The sequence below is a fragment of the Suncus etruscus genome, chromosome 12 (assembly GCF_024139225.1).
Source record: "Suncus etruscus isolate mSunEtr1 chromosome 12, mSunEtr1.pri.cur, whole genome shotgun sequence".
In the NCBI taxonomy this organism is placed as follows: domain Eukaryota; kingdom Metazoa; phylum Chordata; class Mammalia; order Eulipotyphla; family Soricidae; genus Suncus; species Suncus etruscus.
In genome coordinates, this window is record NC_064859.1 from 39,510,523 (window position 1) to 39,533,345 (window position 22,823).

A 22,823-nucleotide genomic window follows, 5' to 3' on the forward strand; every position below is an offset into this window, starting at 1 on the left:
TATGGTAGCTTTGGTTACTCAGGGACTATTATTTCCATATAAATTTTAGGAGTACTTTTTTCTGTGTCCTTGAAAAATGCCATGGGAATTTTGATCAAAATTGTGTTGCATTTATACATTATTTCTAATGATCTGGTCATTTAAACATGGTGATTCTTCCTATCTATGAACAAGTTATGTTTTTATTTCCTTGCGTATTCTTTTGTTTATTCCAAGAGTGATAGATAATATTCATGAAATAGCTCTTTTAATGCCTTTGCTAAGTTGAAAACTAGATGAGATTTTGAGACTGACACATTACCTACTGCACTAACAAGGCACCTAGATGAGATATTTTAGAAATGACTACAAATAGGATGATATTTTTTAAATTCTCTTCTTCATCACTTTAATATATAAAAGAACAACAGATTTAAGAGTGCATTTTTGCAAATGAGTGCATTAATTTTGTAGTCTGCTACCTTAATGCATAAGTTTGTTCCTAAGACCTATTTTTAGTAGTTAAAGAAAAAAAAATTTTAAATACAAACCACATGTGACCGGAGGCACAGTACAGTGCTAGGGTGTTTTCTTTGCACACAGCCAACCTGGGTTTGATCCCTAGCATCACATGTGGTCCTCCAAGCCCCACCAGAATTCACTAACTGAATTCTCAGTGAATTCAAGTAGGAGAGAGAGACAGAGGTAGTTTATGTTTTTAATAAAAACTAAGTATTTGAGTAGCTAAATATGCCATTATTTTTGAAAGTGTTATTTCTGTTTATTGTTAAAGCAAAATTTCAAGATCACAGCAGGAAAGAGAATGAAAAATATTTTCTTTATATAATTTTAAAATTCTTTAAGAATGAAAAAATTCTTTATATTGGAGGTCCTTTTCTCCTTTTCTCCTAAGGTAATGTGACAAGGCTCTTAGCCTTTCAGGCATGAAAAGGAAAAAATATACTTCCTACAGGATTAAAAATGTTTGCCTTTAAATTCAGTTCAGTATGTTTATTCAATTGTTTGCTTTATTAATTTTTAGTTTTGGGGCCACACCCAGAAACTCCTGGTTATGTGCTCAGGGCTCTCTTTGGTTGACACTGGGGGGACCACATAGGATAGGAATCAAATGCAAGTGTCTTGATACTTCTGCCCTAGTATTTTCATTCTTATTTAAGTAAAAATTAAAATTATTTTCCAGAAAGTGTCAGACTTTCTGATAATACTTTCCCTTAGGAATATCTTAAATAAAATTCTCTTAGATGACTGGGAAATATATATGTATATTTATATATAGGTAAAAGATATATTTAGTCAACTAATTTTGTACTACAAGAACATGTAATATTTCAGCTTATATTTTAAAATGAAGCATATTTTTAAACTTAATTTGTCTTTTTAATTGTTCATTTTGTTGCTTTTCTAAAGGTTACCCATAATCAGGAAAATGTATTTGATCTTCAGTGGATGGAAGTAAACCTTATGTCTCAAGAGGAAATGGAGCCACTTTTGAAAAATATGGCCTTACATCTAAAACGACTTATAGATGAAAGAGATGAGCATTCAGAGGCATGTATAATTCTTTATATATATCAAGAAAGTTTGCTTTCTAAGTGTATTATGTCATCTGGTAACTGTGAGAGATTGGCATCTTCTTTTACTATCTGGATGCCCTTGATATCTTTTTTTCTCTAATAGCTGTGGCAAGTAGTTATTGTATTATACTGAATAGAAGTGATAAGAAACCTTGTCTTGTGCCACATAGTAGAGGAAATGCTTTTAGTTTTTTCCATTGAGGGTAATGTTTGCCATGGTCTTGTGATGAATTGTTTTGACTATATTGAGGAAAGTTTCTTTAATTCACATCTTGCTGAGTTTTTATTATAAAGGGTGCTGGACCTTGTCAGATACTTTTTCTTCATTTATTGCTATAATTTTTAGGTTTTTTTTGTATTGATATGGTGAATTTATTGCTTTGCACATGTTAAACCATCCTTACATCTCTGGAATGAATCCTACTTGGTCATGATATATGATCTTGATGAATTGTTAGATTCTATGTGCTAGTATTTTGTGGAGGACCTTTGCATTTGTATTCATTAACGATATCAACTTGTAATTTTCTTTTTTGGTGGTGTCTTTGGTATCAGGATGTTAGCTTTATAGAAAACTGAGAGTGTTTCTTCAATTTCCTGGAAAAGCTTGAAAGGATTAGTTGTAGGTACTCTTTTAAAGGTTTTAAAGAATTCTCTCATGAATCCATCTGGCCTGGGCTCTTGTTTTTGGGAAGCCTTTTTATTGCATTTCAATTTCTTTAATAGTGATAGGTCTGTTCAGGTATTCCATATCATCTTAGTTCAACCTTGTCAGGTTATAAAAGTCCAAGAATTTATCCATTTCTTCCAGGTTCTCTATTCTGTGGCAATTGATGAGGGACATTGGTGGCAAGTGTTGTGTTAAATAATTAATGATGGGGCTGGATTGTGAAGGATGACGAAAGATAGAGGCCTTTGTCCTTAGGTCCTGGCCACATGGCTTCATCTCCCATCAGCTGGCGGGTCTGAGGTCCAGGAAAGCGACGGGTATTGAACTCACTCACAGGCAGGCATCAGGAAGCATCAACTTTATTCATGCCCTATTCACCACATGTGTGGCTTATAACCTTTCAAGCACAGCCATTCTTCGCTAGCCCTGCATCTTAACTCCTTTCAGCCATCTTTCCTTTCACCTCCATGCTGGCCAAAGACCAGAAGCGCGAGAGCCAGCCAAAAGCCAAAAGGGCCCTGAATCCCCTGGGTCAAAGGCTTATCTACCTTTTCCAAGACCCCTCCCAGGAATGGGCGGGTCTTGCAGGTAAGGTCAAGTTACCTAGGGAGAAAGGGTGGGGGATGAGGCTTCATCTCCCCCTTCTCTGAAATATAAAAGAACGTTTTGTAATCCTGACGCCACCTTTAGCCAAAGGTGGGTAATGGGAGGGGTCTTGCAGGTAAGGTCAAGTTACCTAGGGAGAAAGGGTGGGGGATGAGGCTTCAGCAAGAATGTTGTACTGCTGAAGGAGTTGTACTTTTTATGACTGAAACCCAACTACGAACATGTTTGTAACCATGTGCTTAAAATAAAGATATTAGAAATAAAAAAGATAATGTCAGCTATGGGTTTTTATAGATAGCTGTTACTATCTTGAGGAAGGTTCCTTCCACATCTATTTTGCTGAGGGTTTTAATTGTGGATAGGTGTTGGATCTTGTCAAATGCTTTTTCTGAATTGATAGGATCAGCTTATTTGCATCCTTTTACTGAGGAGGTGTGTAATGTTGATTGATTTCTATATATGCAACCATCCTTGCATCCCCAGGATAAAATCCACTTGGTCAAAAAATGTCTTTTATTTTTCCTAAAATCCATGGATGAATGAGACTATTCTGTGTCTATCTCTCTCCCTCTGACTTATTTCACTCAGCATAATAGATTCCATGTACATCCATGTATAGGAAGATTTCATGACTTCATCTCTGCATAATATTCTTTTGTGTAGATGTACCACAGTTTCTTTAGCCATTCATCTGTTGAAGGGCACCTTGGTTGTTTCCAGAGTCTGGCTATTATAAATAGTGCTGCAATGAATATAGGTGTGGGCTTTGTTTTGGTTTGACATTTGATTACCGTTTTAATTTCCTCAGTGGTGATGGGGTTGTTTAGACACGCTACATCTTCCTTATTCAACCGTGGAAGGTTATAGGAGTCCAAGTACTTATCCATTTCTTCCAGATTCTTATATTTGGTGCATAGAGTTTCTCAAAGTAGTGTCTGATTACCCTTTGAATCTCTGTAATATCTGTAGTGATCTCCCCATTTTCATTTCTGATACAGGTAATCAAGTTTCTCTCTCTCTCTGTGAGTTTTGCCAATGGTTTATCAATCTGGTTTATTTTTTTCAAAGAACCAATTTCTAATTTCGTTGATCTTTTGGATTGTTTTTTGGGTCTCTACTTCATTGATTTCTGCTCTCAGCTTTGTTATTTACCTTTCTCCCTAGTTTTGGTTCCTTTTGCTGATCATTTTCTAATTTAATTAGCTGCATCATTAGGCTATTGAGGTATGCTCCTTCTTCCTTCCTGATGTATGCTTGCAAAGCTATAAATTTTCCTCTCAGTATTGCTTTTGCTGTGTCCCATAGATTCTGATAGTTTGTATCTTCATTGTGATTTGTTTTCAGGAAAGTTTTGATTTCCTCTTTGATTTCATCTTGGACCTACTGGTTGTTCAGTAGCAGGCTGTTTAATTTCCAGTTGTTAACGTTCTTCTGTGTCACTTTGTAGTTCACATCTAACTTTAGAGCCTTGTGGTCAGCAAAGGTAGCCTGCAAAATTTCTATCCTCTTGATTTTATGGAGGTATGTTTTATGTGCTAGCATGTGGTCTATCCTGGAAAATGACCCATGTACATTGAAGAAGAATGTGTGTCCAGGTTTCTGGGGGTGGAGTGTCCTATATATATCTACTAGACCTCTTTCTCCATTTCTCTTTTCAGGGCTAGTATATTTTTGTTGGGTTTTAGTATGGTTGACCTAGCAAGTGTTGATAGGGCTGTGTTGAGGTCTCTCATGTCCTCTTTCAAATTTGTCACTAATTGTACTAGATAATTTACTGGTCTCTCATTGGGTGCACGTATCCCTTAATTAGTACAAAGTGTTCATCTTTGTCCCTTACAACTTTTCTGAGTCTAAAGTTTGTGTCGTCTATATTAATATGGCCACTCCAGCTTTTTTAAGGGTGTTGTTTGCTTGGATGATTTTCCTCCAGCCTTTGATTTTGAGTCTATGTTTGTTCTGACTATTCAGGTGTGTTTCTTGTAGGCAGCAGAAGGTTGGATTCATCTTTTTGATCCATTTAGCCTAGCCACTTTGTGTCTCTTAACTAGTGCATTTAGTCCATTGACATTGAGGGAGATGATTGTCATGGGATTTAATGTCATCTTTGTGTATAAGTTTGGTGTGTCAAGACAGACACACCTTAAGGTAGACCTTTCAGTTTTTCCTTTAAGGCTGGTTTTGCATATGTAAAGTTTCTGAGCTATTGCTTATTTGTGAAGCTATGTATCCATCCTTCAAACCTGAACAAGAGGGGCTGGGAGCAGTATTCTAGGTGAAGCTTCCATTTCATTCAGTCTTGTCACAATATCCCACCTCTGTCTTGTGGCCTTGAGAATTTCTTGGGACATGTCTGCTGTAAATCTTATGGATGCTCCTTTGAATGTAATTTTCCTTTTTTGATCTTATTGGTTTCAGTATTCTATATCTGTAGGATTTGTCATTATGACTAGGATGTGTCTTGAGTTCTTTTTCTTCAACTCTCTTTTAGCTGGTACTCTTCGGGCTTACAGGATTTGATTCCATGCAGTCTTTAGCTCTGGGAGTTTCTCTGTGATGATGTCTTTGACAGTTGCCTATGTTTTCTTCTATATAACTTATTGTTTTATGTCTAATATCAAGATCTGTAATCCATTTTGATTTGACTTTGTGATTGGCTTTATATAAAGGTCTAAGTTCACTTTTTTTGCATGTGACTGACTAGTTTTCCTAGTACCACTTTTTGAAGAGGCTTTCCTTGCTCCATTTTTTTCACCTTTATCAAAGATTGATTGTATGTCTGGGGAACATTCTCTGAATACCCAAGTCTATTTTCTTGATCTGAGGTTTTGTCTTTATTTTATTTTTTTTTCTTTTGGTTTTTGGGCCTCACCTGGCGGTGCTTAGGGGTTACTCCTGCTTCTGCGCTCAGAAATCTCTCCTGGCTCAGGGACCATCTGGGATGCCAGGCATTGATCCCAGGTCCATCCTGGGTCAACTGCGTGCAAGGTAATCGCCCTACTGCTGCACTATCCCTCCAGCCCCCGTCTTTATTTCAGTACCATGCTGTTTTTTTTGGGGTTTTTTTTTTTTTTGGTTTTTGGGCCACACCCATTTGACGCTCAGGGGTTACTCCTGGCTATGCGCTCAGAAATCGCCTCTGGCTTGGGGGGACCATATGGGACCGGGGGATCGAACTGCGGTCCGTCCTACACTAGCACTTGCAAGGCAGACACCTTACCTCTAGCGCCACCTTCCCGGCCCCCTGTTTTTTTGTTTTATTTTTAAATTTTTTATTTTTAATTATGAGAACAAAGATGCAAAGAAAGAGGACAAGGTAAAGTTACAGTGGAAGGACAATCACCCATAAACAGAATTCTCAGAAGTCCCCTTGCTGATATTTTAACTTTGAATTTTCAGCCAAAGAACATTAAGATAAATAAAACAGAACCCATATACAATTACTTTGTCCCTCAAATCCCCAGATTGTAATACATTATAATATTTCTTAGCAGCACACAAAGCAATCTAAAGCCATAAAACTTATGTAACTCCTTAAACATTAAAGGCATAGTATTTTTTTACATTTCCATGCACATGCATATTAGTTTAAATTAACCTCGAAAGTTTAAGTGTTTTTTTTTTTAAGGATTAGAGCAGAGGTCCTCAAACTTTTTAAATAGGGGGCCAGTTCACTGTCCCTCAGACCAATGGAGGATCTGACTATAGTAAAAACAAAACTTATGAACGAATTCTTATGCACACTGCATATATCTTATTTTGCAATGAAGAAACAGAACAGATACAAATACAATATGTGGCCCGTAGGCCATAGTTTGAGGACCACTGGATTAGAGTCAAAGGAGCACAGTAAATGGTGTTAGAGTGGCAATTATTGTTTGCATAGGCCCACCAAAATATGAGGGACATGGAAAGGAAAAACCTTGGCTTAAATACAAGGAGACCTTACCCCTGAAGTTTCCTGGCATAAGACCAACTCTAGGCTCCAGGCAAGCTAGTTTGTCTAATCCAAGACATTGTCTGTAGTGCCAACACACTTTTATTTTTCATACAGTCTCTGTTGTTGGTATCATGTTTCTGTATTAAAGATCCTGGAATATGCATATCCTACAGTGAAGTCAGGATGTGGAGCATCCTCTAGTTTCACCTCACAATTAAAGGGCAATGAGGAGATCCCTGTCCTGTAAGCAGGTCGTTATTGTTAAGTCTTCTCAGTGTTAAGGGAAGTCTCTTTTGAGCAGGTCGATGTCAGAGCAGCGGTAGGGTCTTCCCTGGTAGAGGATTGCTTCCAGGTGATGTTATAGACAAACTTGGATGTTTTGTGGATGACTTCCCTGGTTCAGGGGTGAATGGAGAATGCCCATTCTTCTGAGGCTGTGCCAGGTCATTATGTCAGTGTTCAGGGTGTAAGGTCCTGTTGCACTACAAGATTTGTGTATTCCAATCTCTGTTAGATAAGATTATATTTGTATGTATAGTATTTTCCCATTTCAATGTGCCTATGCAAACAAGGAACAGTGCCACATGGTATTATCGATGCATATGGGGGCCATAAGAACAAGTCCAACAATCCTTATGAAATGGTTCAATCATAAGCATTAAACTGAGGGACTCTTTCACCAAAATTCTTTATTGAACAGTTCACAAAGAGAAGAAAAGATAAAAAGTGGTTAGAATCGTCACTGTATAAGAGAATATTTAGTAAGACTTATAGCTGACAAAGAAAAACACATAAAATATTCAAAAGACATACGTGTCCATTTTAAGTCTTTTGAAATAGTTGGGGGTTGTTAGATCCATGGCACGACTTTGGTCTGTGATTAAGATTGTGCAGTACTGAAGTTAAAAAGAGTAATGTGGGTTACTGATAGTTGGGGGGTGAGAGAGTTAAGAAGTAAAAATGCGCTTTGAAAGGGGTGTGCGAAAGGGCAGAATACAAAATGGACATTCTGCATATGCAAAACAAAACTTAAGGATAGGGAATACTCTTAATATATACTGTGCGTGCGGGGGCACTAGCCCCTGCATGGAATACCATGCTGTTTTAATGATTATTGCTATACAGTAAAGTTTAATGTTGAGAGAGTGTTTCTCCCATTTTTCCCATCTTTAGCTATTTCTAAGCTTTTATTGTTCCAAATGAATTTTAGAAGTGTTTGATCCACTTCTTTGAAGAGTGTCATGGATGTCCTTAGAGAGATTATGTTAAATCTGTATATTTTCATTATGTTAATCCTGTCAATCCATGAACTGGGTATATGTTTCCACTTCCTTGTGGTTCTGGCTCTTTGTCTTGGATTCTGTCCTTTACCTGGGTGTCTTTGTCATGGCTTTTGCATCCCAAACCCATAGGCTCTGCCATCGTGGCCTCTGTTTTTTCTCTGTTGCCCTGGTCCCTGCTTTGTCCCTCACTTGGGTGCTGCTAGTGTAGCTTTCGGATCCCAAAGCCCTGGTGCATATATATTGATCAGAGTTAGTATTTCATGGTCTATTTTTCCCCTAGTCAGGAAGTAGTGTTCATACCTGTCCTTAAGTACTTTCTTGAGGTTAAATACAATTTGGTCTGTTATAAGTATGGCTGTGTCAGCAATTTTCCCCCAGTAGTTAGTTTGTATAATTGTTTTCCATACTCTTACTCAAAGCCAGTATATATCTTGATATTTTTCGTGAAAGAAGCAAATAGCTGGATTTTGTTTCCTGATCCAATCCACTACTATGCCACTTGATGTGAGAGTTTAGTCCATTGACATTTTAGGAAACTGTTAACAGTATTGTTAACAGTATGTGACATTATATTGTGTAAATTTGTTGCTGTTACAATTGGGTATTTTGTTTATATAATTGATCTCTGAGTAGTTCATTTAGAGTGGTTTGGTTAGCATGAATGTTGCCTATTCTTGTTTGTCTGAGAATGTTTTTATCCTTACCTTCCATATAAATGTGAGTTTTGCTGGATAATGGACTCTAGGTTAAAATTTTTGTTCATTCAGTAATTTGAATATATCATTCCACTCTTTTCTTGCCTGGATTATTTCAAATGGGAGATACGGTTTGATTCATATGTTCTTTTCTTTGTACTTAAGGTTTTTCCTCCCTCTTTCTACTTTAAAAAGTCCATTTCTCTCTCTCTCTCCTTTTTTTTTTTTTTGCTATTTGGATTTCAATATGTCTTGGTATTGTTCTGCTAAGATCTGTTTTGTTTGATACTCTTTTTTAGCCTCTTGGATTTGTAGAGAAACCTCTTCCCCAAGCGGGGGGAAGTACTCTACTATTATCTCCCTCACTACTTGTTCTTACCCATTCCCGTTTTCTTCTCCTTCTGGTATTCCTATAATTCCAAGATTGTTTCTCTTGTCTTTGTACCTTACATTTTCTTCCAGTGTTTTGTCTTCTTTCTTTTTAGACTTCTTTATCACTGCTGGCTTATAATTTGTCTTCAGGTTCATTTATCCAATTCTCCACCTGTATAATTCTACTACTATGGTTTGCGATTTTTTTTTTTTTTTTGGTTTTTGGGTCACACCCGGCAGCGCTCAGGGGTTACTCCTGGCTATATGTTCAGAAATCGACCCTCGCAGGCACAGGGAACCATCTGGGATGCCGGGATTCGAACCACCATCCTTCTGCATGCAAGGCAAACGCCTTACCTCCATGCTATCTCTCCGGCCCCATGGTTTGCAATTCTATTATGTTTTGTAGTTCCTTCAGTTCCATTTGTATGGATTCTCTCATCTTCTGAAAGAGTTCTTCTTTGAGTTTGTTGAATTGTTCATCTATAGATTACTTAATTTTGCAGGCTAGTGACTCCTTGATTTCTGTTGATGAGATGGGACTGCTGATGGGATGGGTGACGTGACGGGTGGCGGGCTGAAGGAAGAAGTTGGGGGAAGAGATTGGTGGTTACACTGACAGATTGAAGGTTCCCAGTTGATATTTGGACCCAAAAGCCCCCTCACTTGGGTGACACACCTGAGATGGGGTGGAAGATAAAGTAGGTGTCAGGACAAGTGGCAGGCTGAGGGAAGAGCAAAGACGGGATGGCAGAAGGTACTGGTGTCAGGATAGGCTTTGGATTGAGGGGAGGACTGTTTCTTCTTTTTTTTTTTTCTTTTTTTTTTATTTAAACACCTTGATTACATACATGATTGTGTTTGGGTTTCAGTCATAAAAGGAACACCACCCATCACCAGTGCAACATTCCCATCACCCAAGTCCCAAATCTCCCTCCTCCCCACCCAACCCCCGCCTGTACCCTAAACAGGCTCTACATTTCCCTCATACATTCTCAATATTAGGACAGTTCAAAATGTAGTTATTTCTCTAACTAAACTCATCACTCTTTGTGGTGAGCTTCCTGAGGTGAGCTGGAACTTCCAGCTCTTTTCTCTTTTGTGTCTGAAATTTATTATTACAAGAATGTCTTTCATTTTTCTTAAAACCCATAGATGAGTGAGACCATTCTGCGTTTTTCTCTCTCTCTCTGACTTATTTCACTCAGCATAATAGATTCTGTGTACATCCATGTATAGGAAAATTTCATGACTTCATCCCTCCTGACAGCTGCATAATATTCCATTGTGTATATGTACCACAGTTTCTTTAGCCATTCGTCTGTTGAAGGGCATCTTGGTTGTTTCCAGAGTCTTGCTATGGTAAATAGTGCTGCAATGAATATAGGTGTAAGGAAGGGATTTTTGTATTGTATTTTTGTGTTCTTAGGGTATATTCCTAGGAGTGGTATAGCTGGATCGTATGGGAGCTCGATTTCCAGTTTTTGGAGGAATCTCCATATTGCTTTCCATAAAGGTTGAACTAGACGGCATTCCCACCAGCAGTGGATAAGGGTTCCTTTCTCTCCACATCCCCGCCAGCACTGTTTGTTCTCATTCTTTGTGATGTGTGCCATTCTCTGTGGTGTGAGGTGGTATCTCATTGTTGTTTTGATTTGCATCTCTCTGATGATTAGTGATGTGGAGCATTTCTTCATGTGTCTTTTGGCCATTTGTATTTCTTCTTTGTCAAAGTGTCTGTTCATTTCTTCTCCCCATTTTTTGATGGGATTAGATGTTTTTTTCTTGTAAATTTCTGTCAGTGCCTTGTATATTTTGGAGATTAGCCCTTTGTCTGATGGGTATTGGGTGAATAGATTCTCCCACTCAGTGGGTGGCTCTTGAATCCTGGGCACTATTTCCTTTGAGGTGCAGAAGCTTCTCAACTTAATATAGTCCCATCTGTTAATCTCTGTTTTCACTTGCTTGGAGAGTGCAGTTTCCTCCTTGAAGATGCCTGAAGTCTCAATGTCCTGGAGAGTTTTGCCTATGTGTTGTTCTATATATCTTATGGTTTGGGGTCGGATATCGAGGTCTTTAATCCATTTGGATTTTACCTTCGTACATGATGTTAGCTGGGGGTCTAAGTTCAATTTTTTGCAAGTGGCTAGCCAGTTGTGCCAACACCACTTGTTGAAGAGGCTTTCCTTGCTCCATTTAGGATTTCCTGCTCCTTTATCAAAAATTAGGTGATTGTATGTCTGGGGAACATTTTCTGAGTATTCAAGCCTATTCCACTGATATGAGGGTCTGTCCTTATTCCAATACCATGCTGTTTTGATAACTATTGCTTTGTAGTAAAGTTTAAAGTTGGGGAAAGTAATTCCTCCCATATTCTTTTTCCCAATGATTGCTTTAGCTATTCTAGGGTGTTTATTGTTCCAAACAAATTTCAAAAGTGCCTGATCTACCTCTTTGAAGAATGTCATAGGTATCTTTAGAGGGATAGCGTTGAATCTGTATAACGCCTTGGGGAGTATTGCCATTTTGATGATGTTAATCCTGCCAATCCATGAGCAGGGTATGTGTTTCCATTTCCGCGTGTCCTCTCTTATTTCTTGGAGCAGAGTTTTATAGTTTTCTTTGTATAGGTCTTTCACATTTTTAGTCAAGTTGATTCCAAGATATTTGAGTTTGTGTGGCACTATTGTGAATGGGGTTGTTTTCTTAATGTCTATTTCTTCCTTATTACTATTGGTGTATAGAAAGGCCATTGATTTTTGTGTGTTAATTTTGTAGCCTGCCACCTTGCTATATGAGTCTATTGTTTCTAGAAGCTTTTTGGTAGAGTCTTTAGGGTTTTCTAAGTAGAGCATCATGTCATCTGCAAACAATGAGAGCTTGACTTCTTCCTTTCCTATCTGGATTCCCTTGATATCTTTTTCTTGCCTAATCGCTATAGCAAGTACTTCCAGTGCTATGTTGAATAGGAGTGGTGAGAGAGGACAGCCTTGTCTTGTGCCAGAATTTAGAGGGAAGGCTTTTAGTTTTTCTCCATTGAGGATAATATTTGCCACTGGCTTGTGGTAGATGGCCTTAACTATATTGAGAAAGGTTCCTTCCATTCCCATCTTGCTGAGAGTTTTGATCAAGAATGGGTGTTGGACCTTGTCAAATGCTTTCTCTGCATCTATTGATATAATCATGTGGTTTTTATTTTTCTTGTTGTTGATGTTGTGTATTATGTTGATAGATTTACGGATGTTAAACCATCCTTGCATTCCTGGGATGAAACCTACTTGATCGTAGTGGATGATCTTCTTAATGAGGTATTGAATCCTATTTGCCAGGATTTTGTTGAGGATCTTTGCATCTGCATTCATCAGAGATATTGGTCTGTAATTTTCTTTTTTCGTAGCATCTCTGTCTGGTTTAGGTATCAAGGTGATGTTGGCTTCATAAAAGCTATTTGGAAGTGTTTCCACTTGTTCAATTTCATGAAAGAGTCTTGCCAGGATTGGTAGTAGTTCCTCTTGGAAAGTTTGATAGAATTCATTAGTGAATCCATCTGGGCCTGGGCTTTTGTTTTTGGGCAGACTTTTGATTACCATTTTTATTTCATCAATGGTGATGGGGGTGTTTAGATATGCTACATCCTCTTCTTTCAACCGTGGAAGATTATAAGAGTCCAAGAATTTATCCATTTCTTCCAGGTTCTCATTTTTAGTGGCATAGAGTTTTTCAAAGTAGTTTCTGATTACCCTTTGAATCTCTGTCATATCAGTAGTGATCTCTCCTTTTTCATTCCTAATACGAGTTATCAAGTTTCTCTCTTTCTCTTTCTTTGTTAGGTTTGCCAGTGGTCTATCAATCTTGTTTATTTTTTCGAAGAACCAACTTCTGCTTTCGTTGATCTTTCGGATTGTTTTTTGGGTTTCCAATTTGTTGATTTCTGCTCTCAGCTTTGTTATTTCCTTCTGTCTTCCTATTTTTGGGTCCTTTTGTTGAGTACTTTCTAGTTCTATTAGCTGTGTCATTAAGCTACTCAGGTAAGCTCCTTCTTCCTTCCTGATGTGTGCTTGCAAAGCTATAAATTTTCCTCTCAGTACTGCTTTTTCTGTGTCCCATAAGTTCTGATAGTTTGTGTCTTTATTGTCATTTGTTTCCAGGAACCTTTTGATTTCCTTCTTGATTTCATCTCGGACCCACTGGTTATTGAGTATGAGGCTGTTTAACTTCCAGGTGTTAAAGTTTTTCTTCTGAGTCCCTTTGGAATTCACAAATAATTTCAGAGCCTTGTGGTCAGCGAAGGTAGTCTGCAAAATTTCTATTCTCTTGATATTATGGAGGTATGTTTTATGTGCCAGCATGTAGTCTATCCTGGAGAATGTCCCATGTACATTGGAGAAGAATGTGTATCCAGGTTTCTGGGGATGGAGTGTCCTATATATATCCACTAGGCCTCTTTCTTCCATTTCTCTCCTCAGGTCTAGTATATTCTTGTTGGGTTTCAGTCTGGTTGACCTATCCAGTGTTGACAAAGCAGTGTTGAGGTCCCCCACAATTATTGTGTTGTTATTGATATTGTTTTTCAGATTTGTCAACAGTTGTTTTAAATATTTTGCTGGCCCCTCATTTGGTGCATATATGTTTAGGAGAGTTATTTCTTCCTGCTCTACATACCCCTTGATTAATATAAAATATTCATCTTTGTCCCTTACAACCTTTCTGAGTATAAAGTTTGCATTATCTGATATTAGTATGGCCACTCCAGCTTTTATATGGGTGTTGTTTGCTTGGATAACTTTTCTCCAGCCTTTTATTTTGAGTCTATGTTTGTTCTGACTATTCAGGTGCGTTTCTTGTAGGCAGCAGAAGGTTGGATTGAGTTTTTTGATCCATTTAGCCACTCTGTGTCTCTTAACTGGTGCATTTAGTCCATTGACGTTGAGAGAAAGAATTGTCCTGGGATTTAATGCCATCTTTATATCGAAATTTGGTGTGTCTTTTGGTCAGTCTTGTCTTAGATTAGGTCTTTCAGTTTTTCTCTTAAGACTGGTTTTGAGTCTGTAAAGTTTCTGAGCTGTTTTTTGTCTGTGAAACCATGTATTCTTCCGTCAAACCGGATAGTGAGTTTTGCTGGGTACAGTATTCTAGGTGAAGCATTCATTTCATTCAGTCTTGTCACAATATCCCACCACTGCTTTCTGGCATTTAGTGTTTCTGGTGACAGGTCTGCTGTAAATCTCAAGGATGCTTGCTTGAATGTAATTTCCCCTTTTGATCTTGCTGTTTTCAGAATTCTGTCTCTATCTGTGGGATTTGTCATTGTGACTAGGATGTGTCTTGGGGTGGTTTTTCTTGGGTCTCTTTTGGTTGGTACTCTTCGAGCATGCAGGATTTGATCACATATATTCTTTAGCTCTGGGAGTTTCTCTTTAATGATGTTCTTGACCGTTGATTCTTCCTGGAAATTTTCTTCCTGGGTCTCTGGGACTCCAATGATTCTTAAGTTGTTTCTGTTGATCTTATCATAGACCTCTATTTTCATCTGTTCCCATTCTTTGACTAATTTTTCCATTGTCTGTTCATTTGTTTTAAGTTTTTTTTCCAATCTCTCCTGTTGTATGGAATTGTTATGTATCTCATCTTCCACAGCCCCAAGTCTATTCTCAGCTTCTGATACCCTGTCCCAGAGCTTATCCATTTTGTCATTCACTTCGTTTACTGATTTTTTCAGGCCTGTTATTTGACATGTTATTTCAGTTTGGAGTTTTGTGATTTCTGTCTTCATATTTTCTTGATTTTTATTAGTGTTCTGTTCTATTCTATTCATGGTTTCTTTGAGTTCTTTGAGTATATTCCATATTGCTACTCTAAAGTCCTTATCTGAGAGATTGATTAGTTGGTTGGTCGTTAACTGGTCATCAGAATTGTCATCTTCATTCTCTATGTCTGATGCTGGCCTGCGTTGTTTCCCCATTGTCACACTTGTATTGTGGGTTTTTCTACGTGTTGTGGTGGTATTCATTGGTTATATGATGCAGGCAACACACTTCTCTGGCTCCGCCCTTTCTGGATGGGCCGACTTGCCTCCAAGGTAGGGGAGTCCTCCGTGGATGAAGCCTCACACAGGATCAAATCTTAGGCCCAAGCACGCAGCAGAGAAGACAGTCTGGAGAGAAATTCTTGCTTCTGTGATCCAGTACAGTTCTTAATGTGGTTTTTTTCTTCTTGTGATGGTGTTCTTTTTTTAGAAAGAGCGCACGGCTGCGTAGCGAAGTGGAGCTAAGTGCCTTCTGGAGCCTCTTTTCAGCCCACTCTCAGGAGGTTTACGCAACAGGATAGCAGAGAGACACACACAGGCAGCACTCACAGTTTTTCACAGTCGGGCCCCACTGGTCAGGCGTAGTTTTCACTCGCTCGCTGGGCAGCTTCAGAATGCTGTATTTTTGGGGTTCACTTCCCAGGACTCTGAGGAGAGTCACTGGCTCGCTGGGTAGCTTCCGAATGTAGTTTCTTTGGGGTTCGCTTCCCAGGGCTCTGAGGAGAGCTTCCAGAGTTCAGGAAAGACAGAGATGGGTAGGACAGGGCTCCCTTCCGGTGCTCAGTTTCCTTAGAAGAAGCACAGCCGGGTGGAGACTCTGCAGGTAGAGCAATCAGCACTCTGCCTGGAGACCCCCACATCCAGCCATTTCTTACTCACTCACTGGCTCGCTGGGTAGCTCCCGAATGTAGTTTCTTTGGGGTTCGCTTCCCAGGGCTCTGAGGAGAGCTTCCAGAGTTCAGGAAAGACAGAGAAGAGTAGGACAGGGCTCCCTTCAGGTGCTCAGTTTCTGGTTCGCTGGGTAGCTTCCAAATGTAGTTTCTTTGGGGTTCGCTTCCCAGGGCTCTGAGGAGAGCTTCTAGAGTTCAGGAAAGACAGAGAAGGGTAGGACAGGGCTCCCTTCTGGTGCTCAGTTCCTCAGAAGAAGCACAGCCCGGTGGAGACTCTGCAGGTAGAGCAATCAGCACTCTGCCTGGAAACCCCCACCTGCAGCCATTTCTCACTCACTCACTGGCTCGCTGGGTAGCTCCCGAATGTAGTTTCTTTGGAGTTAGCTTCCCAGGGCTCTGAGGAGAGCTTCCAGAGTTCAGGAAAGACAGAGAAGAGTAGGACAGGGCTCCCTTCCGGTGCTCAGTTTCCTCAGAAGAAGCACAGCCCGGTGTAGAGTCTGCAGGTAGAGCAATCAGCACTCTGCCTGGAAACCCCCACATGCAGCCATTTCTCACTCACTCACTGGCTCGCTGGGTAGCTTCCGAATGTAGTCTCTTTGGGGTTCGCTTCCCAGGGCTCTGAGGAGAGCTTCCAGAGTTCAGGAAAGACAGAGAAGGGTAGGACAGGGCTCCCTTCCGGTGCTCAGTTCCTCAGAAGAAGCACAGCCCGGTGGAGATTCTGCAGGTAGAGCAGTCAGCACTCTGCCTGGAAACCCCCACCTGCAGCCATTTCTCACTCACTCCGGACTGTTTCTTCTTAATAGCCATTTTCTGTCTCATTCTGTGGGACTCCAATAATTTTTATGTTTTAATCAAATTTATCCCAGAAAAACTATTTATCTTAAAGGACTGTTGTCTGCATATTTTGAAACTTTACATCTTCTGCTTGTTTAAGGCTCTTTTCCAACTTCATCTGTTAATGGAGGTGTTTTGAAGCTCATATTCCACTCACTGATTCTGTCCTCAGCAGCTGTTACTCTGCTGGCGAGGCTTTCCAGTGAGTTTTTCATTTTGCCTTTCAAATATATCAGTTGTTATTTCTGTGTTTGAAATTTTCTTATTTTTACTCTCATATAGTCCATGGTTCTTGAGTTATTTGAACATTCTCAACATTTCCCATCGAAAGTTCTTATCAGGGAAACTATAAAGGTTTTTGTTATGTGTTGTGGTGTGTTGCTTGACTAGAAGAAATGTGGGGCCACAACGTGAAATAGAGCAGCTGTGAGTGATCTTCTCTGTGTACACTGACCTGAGATAAAAATGGCTCTTTTGATTAAAAATACTGCCTGCTGCTTCCACTGCACTTTGTTTTCTAAAGTAAGGAAATATAGCTTTAGAGATTTTACAAAATAGTCACTTGGTTTCTTAGATAGCATAACAAAATAATGCTCTATTCAACATAAAAACCAGAAAGGATTTATAGGTTCCCCAAATTTCTCGGGTGCCCATTGCAATTAGATTTAATTAGGTTTTTGTGTCATACCTAGTAATGTTCCAGGGTTACTTCTAGCTCTGCACTCAGGAATTACTCCTGGCAGAGCTCTGGAGACCACATGCGATGCTGAGGACCAAACCTGCATCAGACACATGCATGGCAAGTGCCTTACCTGCAAGAGCTCTACCTCTTGCAGTTAGATTTTCTTTTTTCTTTTGTATTATTATTTGATTATGTGTATTTTTTAGTCATATCCCTAGTTCTGATAGCAGTGTAAAGTGTGAAGTTGAAAATATTGTTTATGTAAATGGAAAATTGTTGCCTTTGAGCATAGGAATGTATTTTTTAGTTTTAATGACACATTTTGAAGTTGTAAAATTGAATGTTCATAAAAGGTGAATAACAGGTGTTCTGAATAAAATGTTACACAAATGGTTTCATATTTTTGTAGTCAGTATAATGAGTGTGATTTGGAAAAAAAGAAATTTATTAAAAAGTTATTTTAATAATAAAAAAGTTATTTTAAGGAAGTGCTTTGCTTTTTAAAAATAAATAATTGCCCCAGCTTTTTTTTTGCCTGCACTTGCAACTTATGATTTATTTTTGGAAGTATAGACTTCAGTGTATGTGGTAGTGAGTAATATTTTCTTGATTGTAGAATAAAGTACTCTGCCATTTGGGAAATTATATAGCTTTGACCAGTCATTCCATTTACAGAAGGCAACATATTTGAACTTATGAATAATTATTATTGATACTAATGAAAATTTATGTAGTATAAATTCCTGGAATTTCCCTTCTCCACAGACAAAACTTTAATGTTTCTGTGACATATATTTATTTCCACCCCATCATGTAGCTGCTAATACAGCAGTATTATATCACATTAGTTAAAAGTTATAATTTTATAATATTTGATTTAATAACTAAAATACTGTCTTCATTGGTGTTTATTTATGGCTAATCAATCATCAGTCAGCTACAGAATATTTTTTTATTTTCCTTTTCTGAAGGTGTAAAAAATATTACAATCACTGATACTAACGACTATTCAAAAATATATAGAAAGATAAATAGATTGGTAGCAATTGGGGAATGTTTTCTTTTCCTAAATAGAAGAGAATTGTCCTACTTGTAAGAAGGAAGAAAAATTTTGAAAAGAGAATTTGAAATTGTTTCAGAATGACATGTGGTTGAGAGCAAGAGATTTGTAAAAAATGTTCATCTCCTACAGTTCTGTGTTTTTGACTATTTGGAGGCGAGATTTTTATTGTTGTTGGAAATAATTATATCAGAAGCTGAAAGCTTAAGTAGAAGAAAAAGAACTATTTACAGTAGTCATCATGTGTTAAGAAAATACAATTTTCAGCAAAATGATTGATATACATATTAGAGGATAGATGGTAATATCTGTAGTGGGACTGTGTATTTTGTGGTTTTCCTCTTAATAGTAGAGCATTAATAGAAAAAAACTAACAGGTAAGTAAAGTGGGTTTTTTTCCCCATGGAAATGGGAATTATATTGAAACTAGCATGGAGGGAAGAGAATTAAGAGACTGACCTGGTATTGTGTGATTATGGACAAATTATCCTATTGCCTCAGCATGCAGAGTTTGAACTGATCCTATGTAGTGTTCTGTTAAGTTCTTTTGTTGTCCCTGTTTATAGTTCTACAGCAGTGTTGACCATTGTAAAAACTGTTCTACATTGATGGCATAATTGTATTTATATTCTATACAATATAGCAATCACTAGGTACATATATACCTAATGACTTCAAGTTGTGCACTTGAAATGTGGCTAGTCTGACTAAGAACTATATTCCCCCTTCCTTTCTTTTCATTGTTGTGTTATATATATAAGATATAAATAAGAGTGAAAGATAAAAAGGGGAGCAGATGTGGCAAGGTTTTTTTTTATTTAAATGACATTATTAGAATATATAATGGCAAATCTTACACAGTGATATTTAAGGTACACAACGGCAAATCTTACACAGTGATATTTAAGGTACACGGTGACAATAAATGAGGGCCTTTCCACCAGCAGTGTTGTCCTCCCTTCATCCCTGTTCCCAGGCATATATATATCCCTTATCTCCCTCTTTATCCCTCAGAATGCTAGTGCATCTAAAAGCATATATGTTAACACTAATGTAAACCATTTTTTTTATTTTTGCAGTTCCAGATATTTTTACTAATGGTTTCTTAAAGGTTTGGAGTCAAAGGAGCACTGTAAAAACAATGTTAGTGTGGCAATTATCGTTTGCATGGGCTCACCAAAGTATGGGAGTCATGGAAAGGAAAAACTGGCCTAAGTACAAGGAGACCCTACCCCTGAAGTTTCCTGACATAAAACCATTTCTAGACTCCAGGCAAACTAGTTTGTCCAATCTCGGTCATTGTCTATAGTACCTATACAGTTATATTTTTCACAGTCTCTGTTGTTGATCTCATGTTTCTGTATTGAAGGTCCTGGAATCTGTATATCCTACATTGAAGTCAGGATGGTACAGAGCGGCGTCTAATTTCAACTCGCAATTAACATATGCATAGACATAGTAAATGTTGGGGAAATTAGAAAGGGAATTCCATTGGCCTAAGAGATATAAAGTGTCTCCACCCTTGAAGCATACTATCATAAGACAGACTAGCAGGGGTCTCAAACCAATTTACCTGGGGGCCATAGGAGGCAAAGTCGGGGTGATCCTTGAGTGCAAAGTCAGTAATAAGCCTTGAACATTGGGGGGGTGGTCTTGGTTTATGCACAGGTCCTAGTATGGAGCATCTTCTGATTTCATCTCACCGTGAGGTAGGGCAACCTGTCCTATGATCAAGTTGTTTCCTTGTCTTCAGGGTGTTATATGAACCTAACCTGGAACAAGATGGTGCCAGAGCAGTATTAGGGCCTCCCTGGGAGGAGTTCGATTTGTAGTGCTAGTGCAGGAAACTGCCATTTCTAAGGTTTGGCCCAGTTCAGGATTTGGGATTACATGGTCGATGTCCAATTGATTGAGGCTGACATCAAGTCCCCATGACTAATATTTAGAGTGGAAAGTGCCCCTGCGCTATAAAATTTATGGGTTCTTATTCCAATTATGTAAGAACTTCTTTTAGTACATTAGATTTCCCTATTTTAGTATGCTTATGCAAAAAGAAACAATGCCATATTATATTACTGATGCATTTGGGGAAAAAAATAACAAGCTAGACAGTCTCTATGCCCTGGTTTTGACCTGAGCTCATATCTCAAACAAGACTTTTCTACTAAATTTCCTACTAAGCAGATTCAAAAAAGGGGGATAGGGTTGGGAGAGGTACCATATGTAGGTACCTCTACATATGGAAATAAATAGTAAGAGTTACAGCTATTAAGGAAATGTGTTACAGAAACACACAAGGGAAACATAGACATCCCCTTTAAGTTTTTTGAGATAGTCTGAGGAGGGATAAAATCCAGGGCACATTTCATTCTGTACTATGGTCTTGTGGTGTCTGAGAAATGGTTTGTAGCAGTTAGGGACCAGGTAGTATCCTCAAGCTGGAGGTCCCTCTGGAGCAAGAAACAGTCCACAGTGAGGGGAAGTTGGAGGAAAAGGACCACATAGAATGTGGGACTGTGTTCGAAAAAAAAAAAAAAAGAGATAACAGGTCAGGGTTGAGGGGGTGAGAGGATACAACGGGTTTCATGCCATGGGAAGGGAAGGAAGGATAATATATAACAGTGACTATATACAATATAGGAATGGGCCGGAACGATAGAGCTGTGGTAGGATGTTTGCCCTGCACACGGCTAACCCAGGACAGACCTGGGTTGGATCCCCGGTGTCCCATATTGTGCCCCAATCCAGGAGTTATTTCTGAGTGCATAACCAGGAGTAACCTCTGAGCATCACTGGGTGTGGCCTAACCCCCCCCAATATAGGAAAGAATTATGTATGATACAGATTAGACAAACAGAGGAGTCCATCACATACAGACTCACACCCACTTGTAGAGAGATTGGAGATCTATTTTCTGACAACATTTTTATATTCATTTCCAACAGTTGCTCTCTGGTTTACAAAAGTTCTCTGATCATAGACTGATTCATTAAAAACTAGGACCAGCATCAGAGATAAAATAAAGAAGGCAAGGCTCTTGCTTTATATACAGGTGTCTCTTGTCTCCCAAGTACCACCAGAAATCACTCCTGAGTACAGAGACAGGAATATCTCCTGAACACTACTGAGTGGGCTCCCAAACAAAACAAAACCTAGGAAAGAGAAAAGAATATTGTCTTGATCGAGTTTTATTGGCAAATTAGGTTTATTAACTATTAAATGAATATTTAATGACAACTAAGTAATATATTTCTCTTTGTATGGGGACGAGACCCCAGGTCTGACATAGTCCACACATACACTACCACTGAGCCAAATAACAACTAAAGTTATTATTAACTATTGACTTAATTTTTAGCATTTTAGTATGGTACTTAGAATCAGTGAACTGTATTGATGTGTTTGTTCTTCCATGATATAGAATACTAAAAGTGACTGTCTATTTCTGTACTTCTATAGACTATCATAGAACTCTCTGAAGAGCGGGATGGTCTTCATTTTCTACCCCATGGGTCTTCATCTGCACAGTCACCCTGTGGTTCTCCGGGCATGAAGCGAACAGAAAGTCGGCAGCATCTGTCAGTAGAATTGGCAGATGCTAAAGCCAAGATAAGAAGGCTTAGGCAAGAATTGTAAGTTTTCAAGGCTCATTGAATTTTACATGGTCACAGTGATTTCTGGGTTTGGAATATAATTTAGTTTCCAGTTGTTAGTCAAATTTTTCACTAATATTTATCAATTGGAGGTAACTAAGTATACTGGCATTAGGGTTTCTTAATGTTATACGGTAGCTGAAGCAAATTAAAGAATTCCCTTTATTCTGGATGTATGTCCTTCCTCTCTTTTTAGTATAAAAATGTTTCTTATCTTATAGTAGTGTTCTTGGCAAATTTGCATCTCCTATTGTTTTTATATTTCTTAAAGTCTGGAGTACTGGGAACTATTGATAAATATAAGTGAGTTCGCTTTATAAAATTCATGTTATAAAAGATGGAATTATTGGCATATAGTATAATAAATTTTGGTTTACTTACCTTGTACTTTAAGTAATAGAAATGCCCGAATGATGTAATTAGAAATAGTAAATATTAAGATTGTAAGCTACTGAAAGTATATTTAACCTTCAAGTTACATTATAGGAAAGTTGCTATGTTTCACATATATATTCCTTAGTAAATAACATGTAAAGACATAACCATTCTCTGTTGGAAATGTTTAAATTTGCACTTTACAAAGAACAAAGGTTTGTGATTTGGAATTTTTTTTCTTTATTTTTCATTTGGTTTGTTTTCTTGGAATCTGGGATTCATAGTATAGATTTTAAATTTAAAACTACAATATGGCAATCAAGCTCATTTAATTATTATTTAAAACAGCTTAAGTATGCAAGGTAGAAAAAATATATAGACTATAG

At 38.3% G+C, this 22,823-nt stretch overlaps 1 protein-coding gene across 1 annotated transcript in view; it reads left to right on the forward strand.

Moving 5' to 3' along the window:
• CCDC88A (coiled-coil domain containing 88A) overlaps positions 1 to 22,823 on the forward strand; it is a 151,000-nt gene that overhangs the window by 42,762 nt on the left and 85,415 nt on the right. Inside the window, 2 exon segments of the mRNA XM_049784762.1 lie at positions 1,408 to 1,548; positions 21,869 to 22,041. Coding sequence (XP_049640719.1) covers positions 1,408 to 1,548; positions 21,869 to 22,041 — 314 coding nt within the window.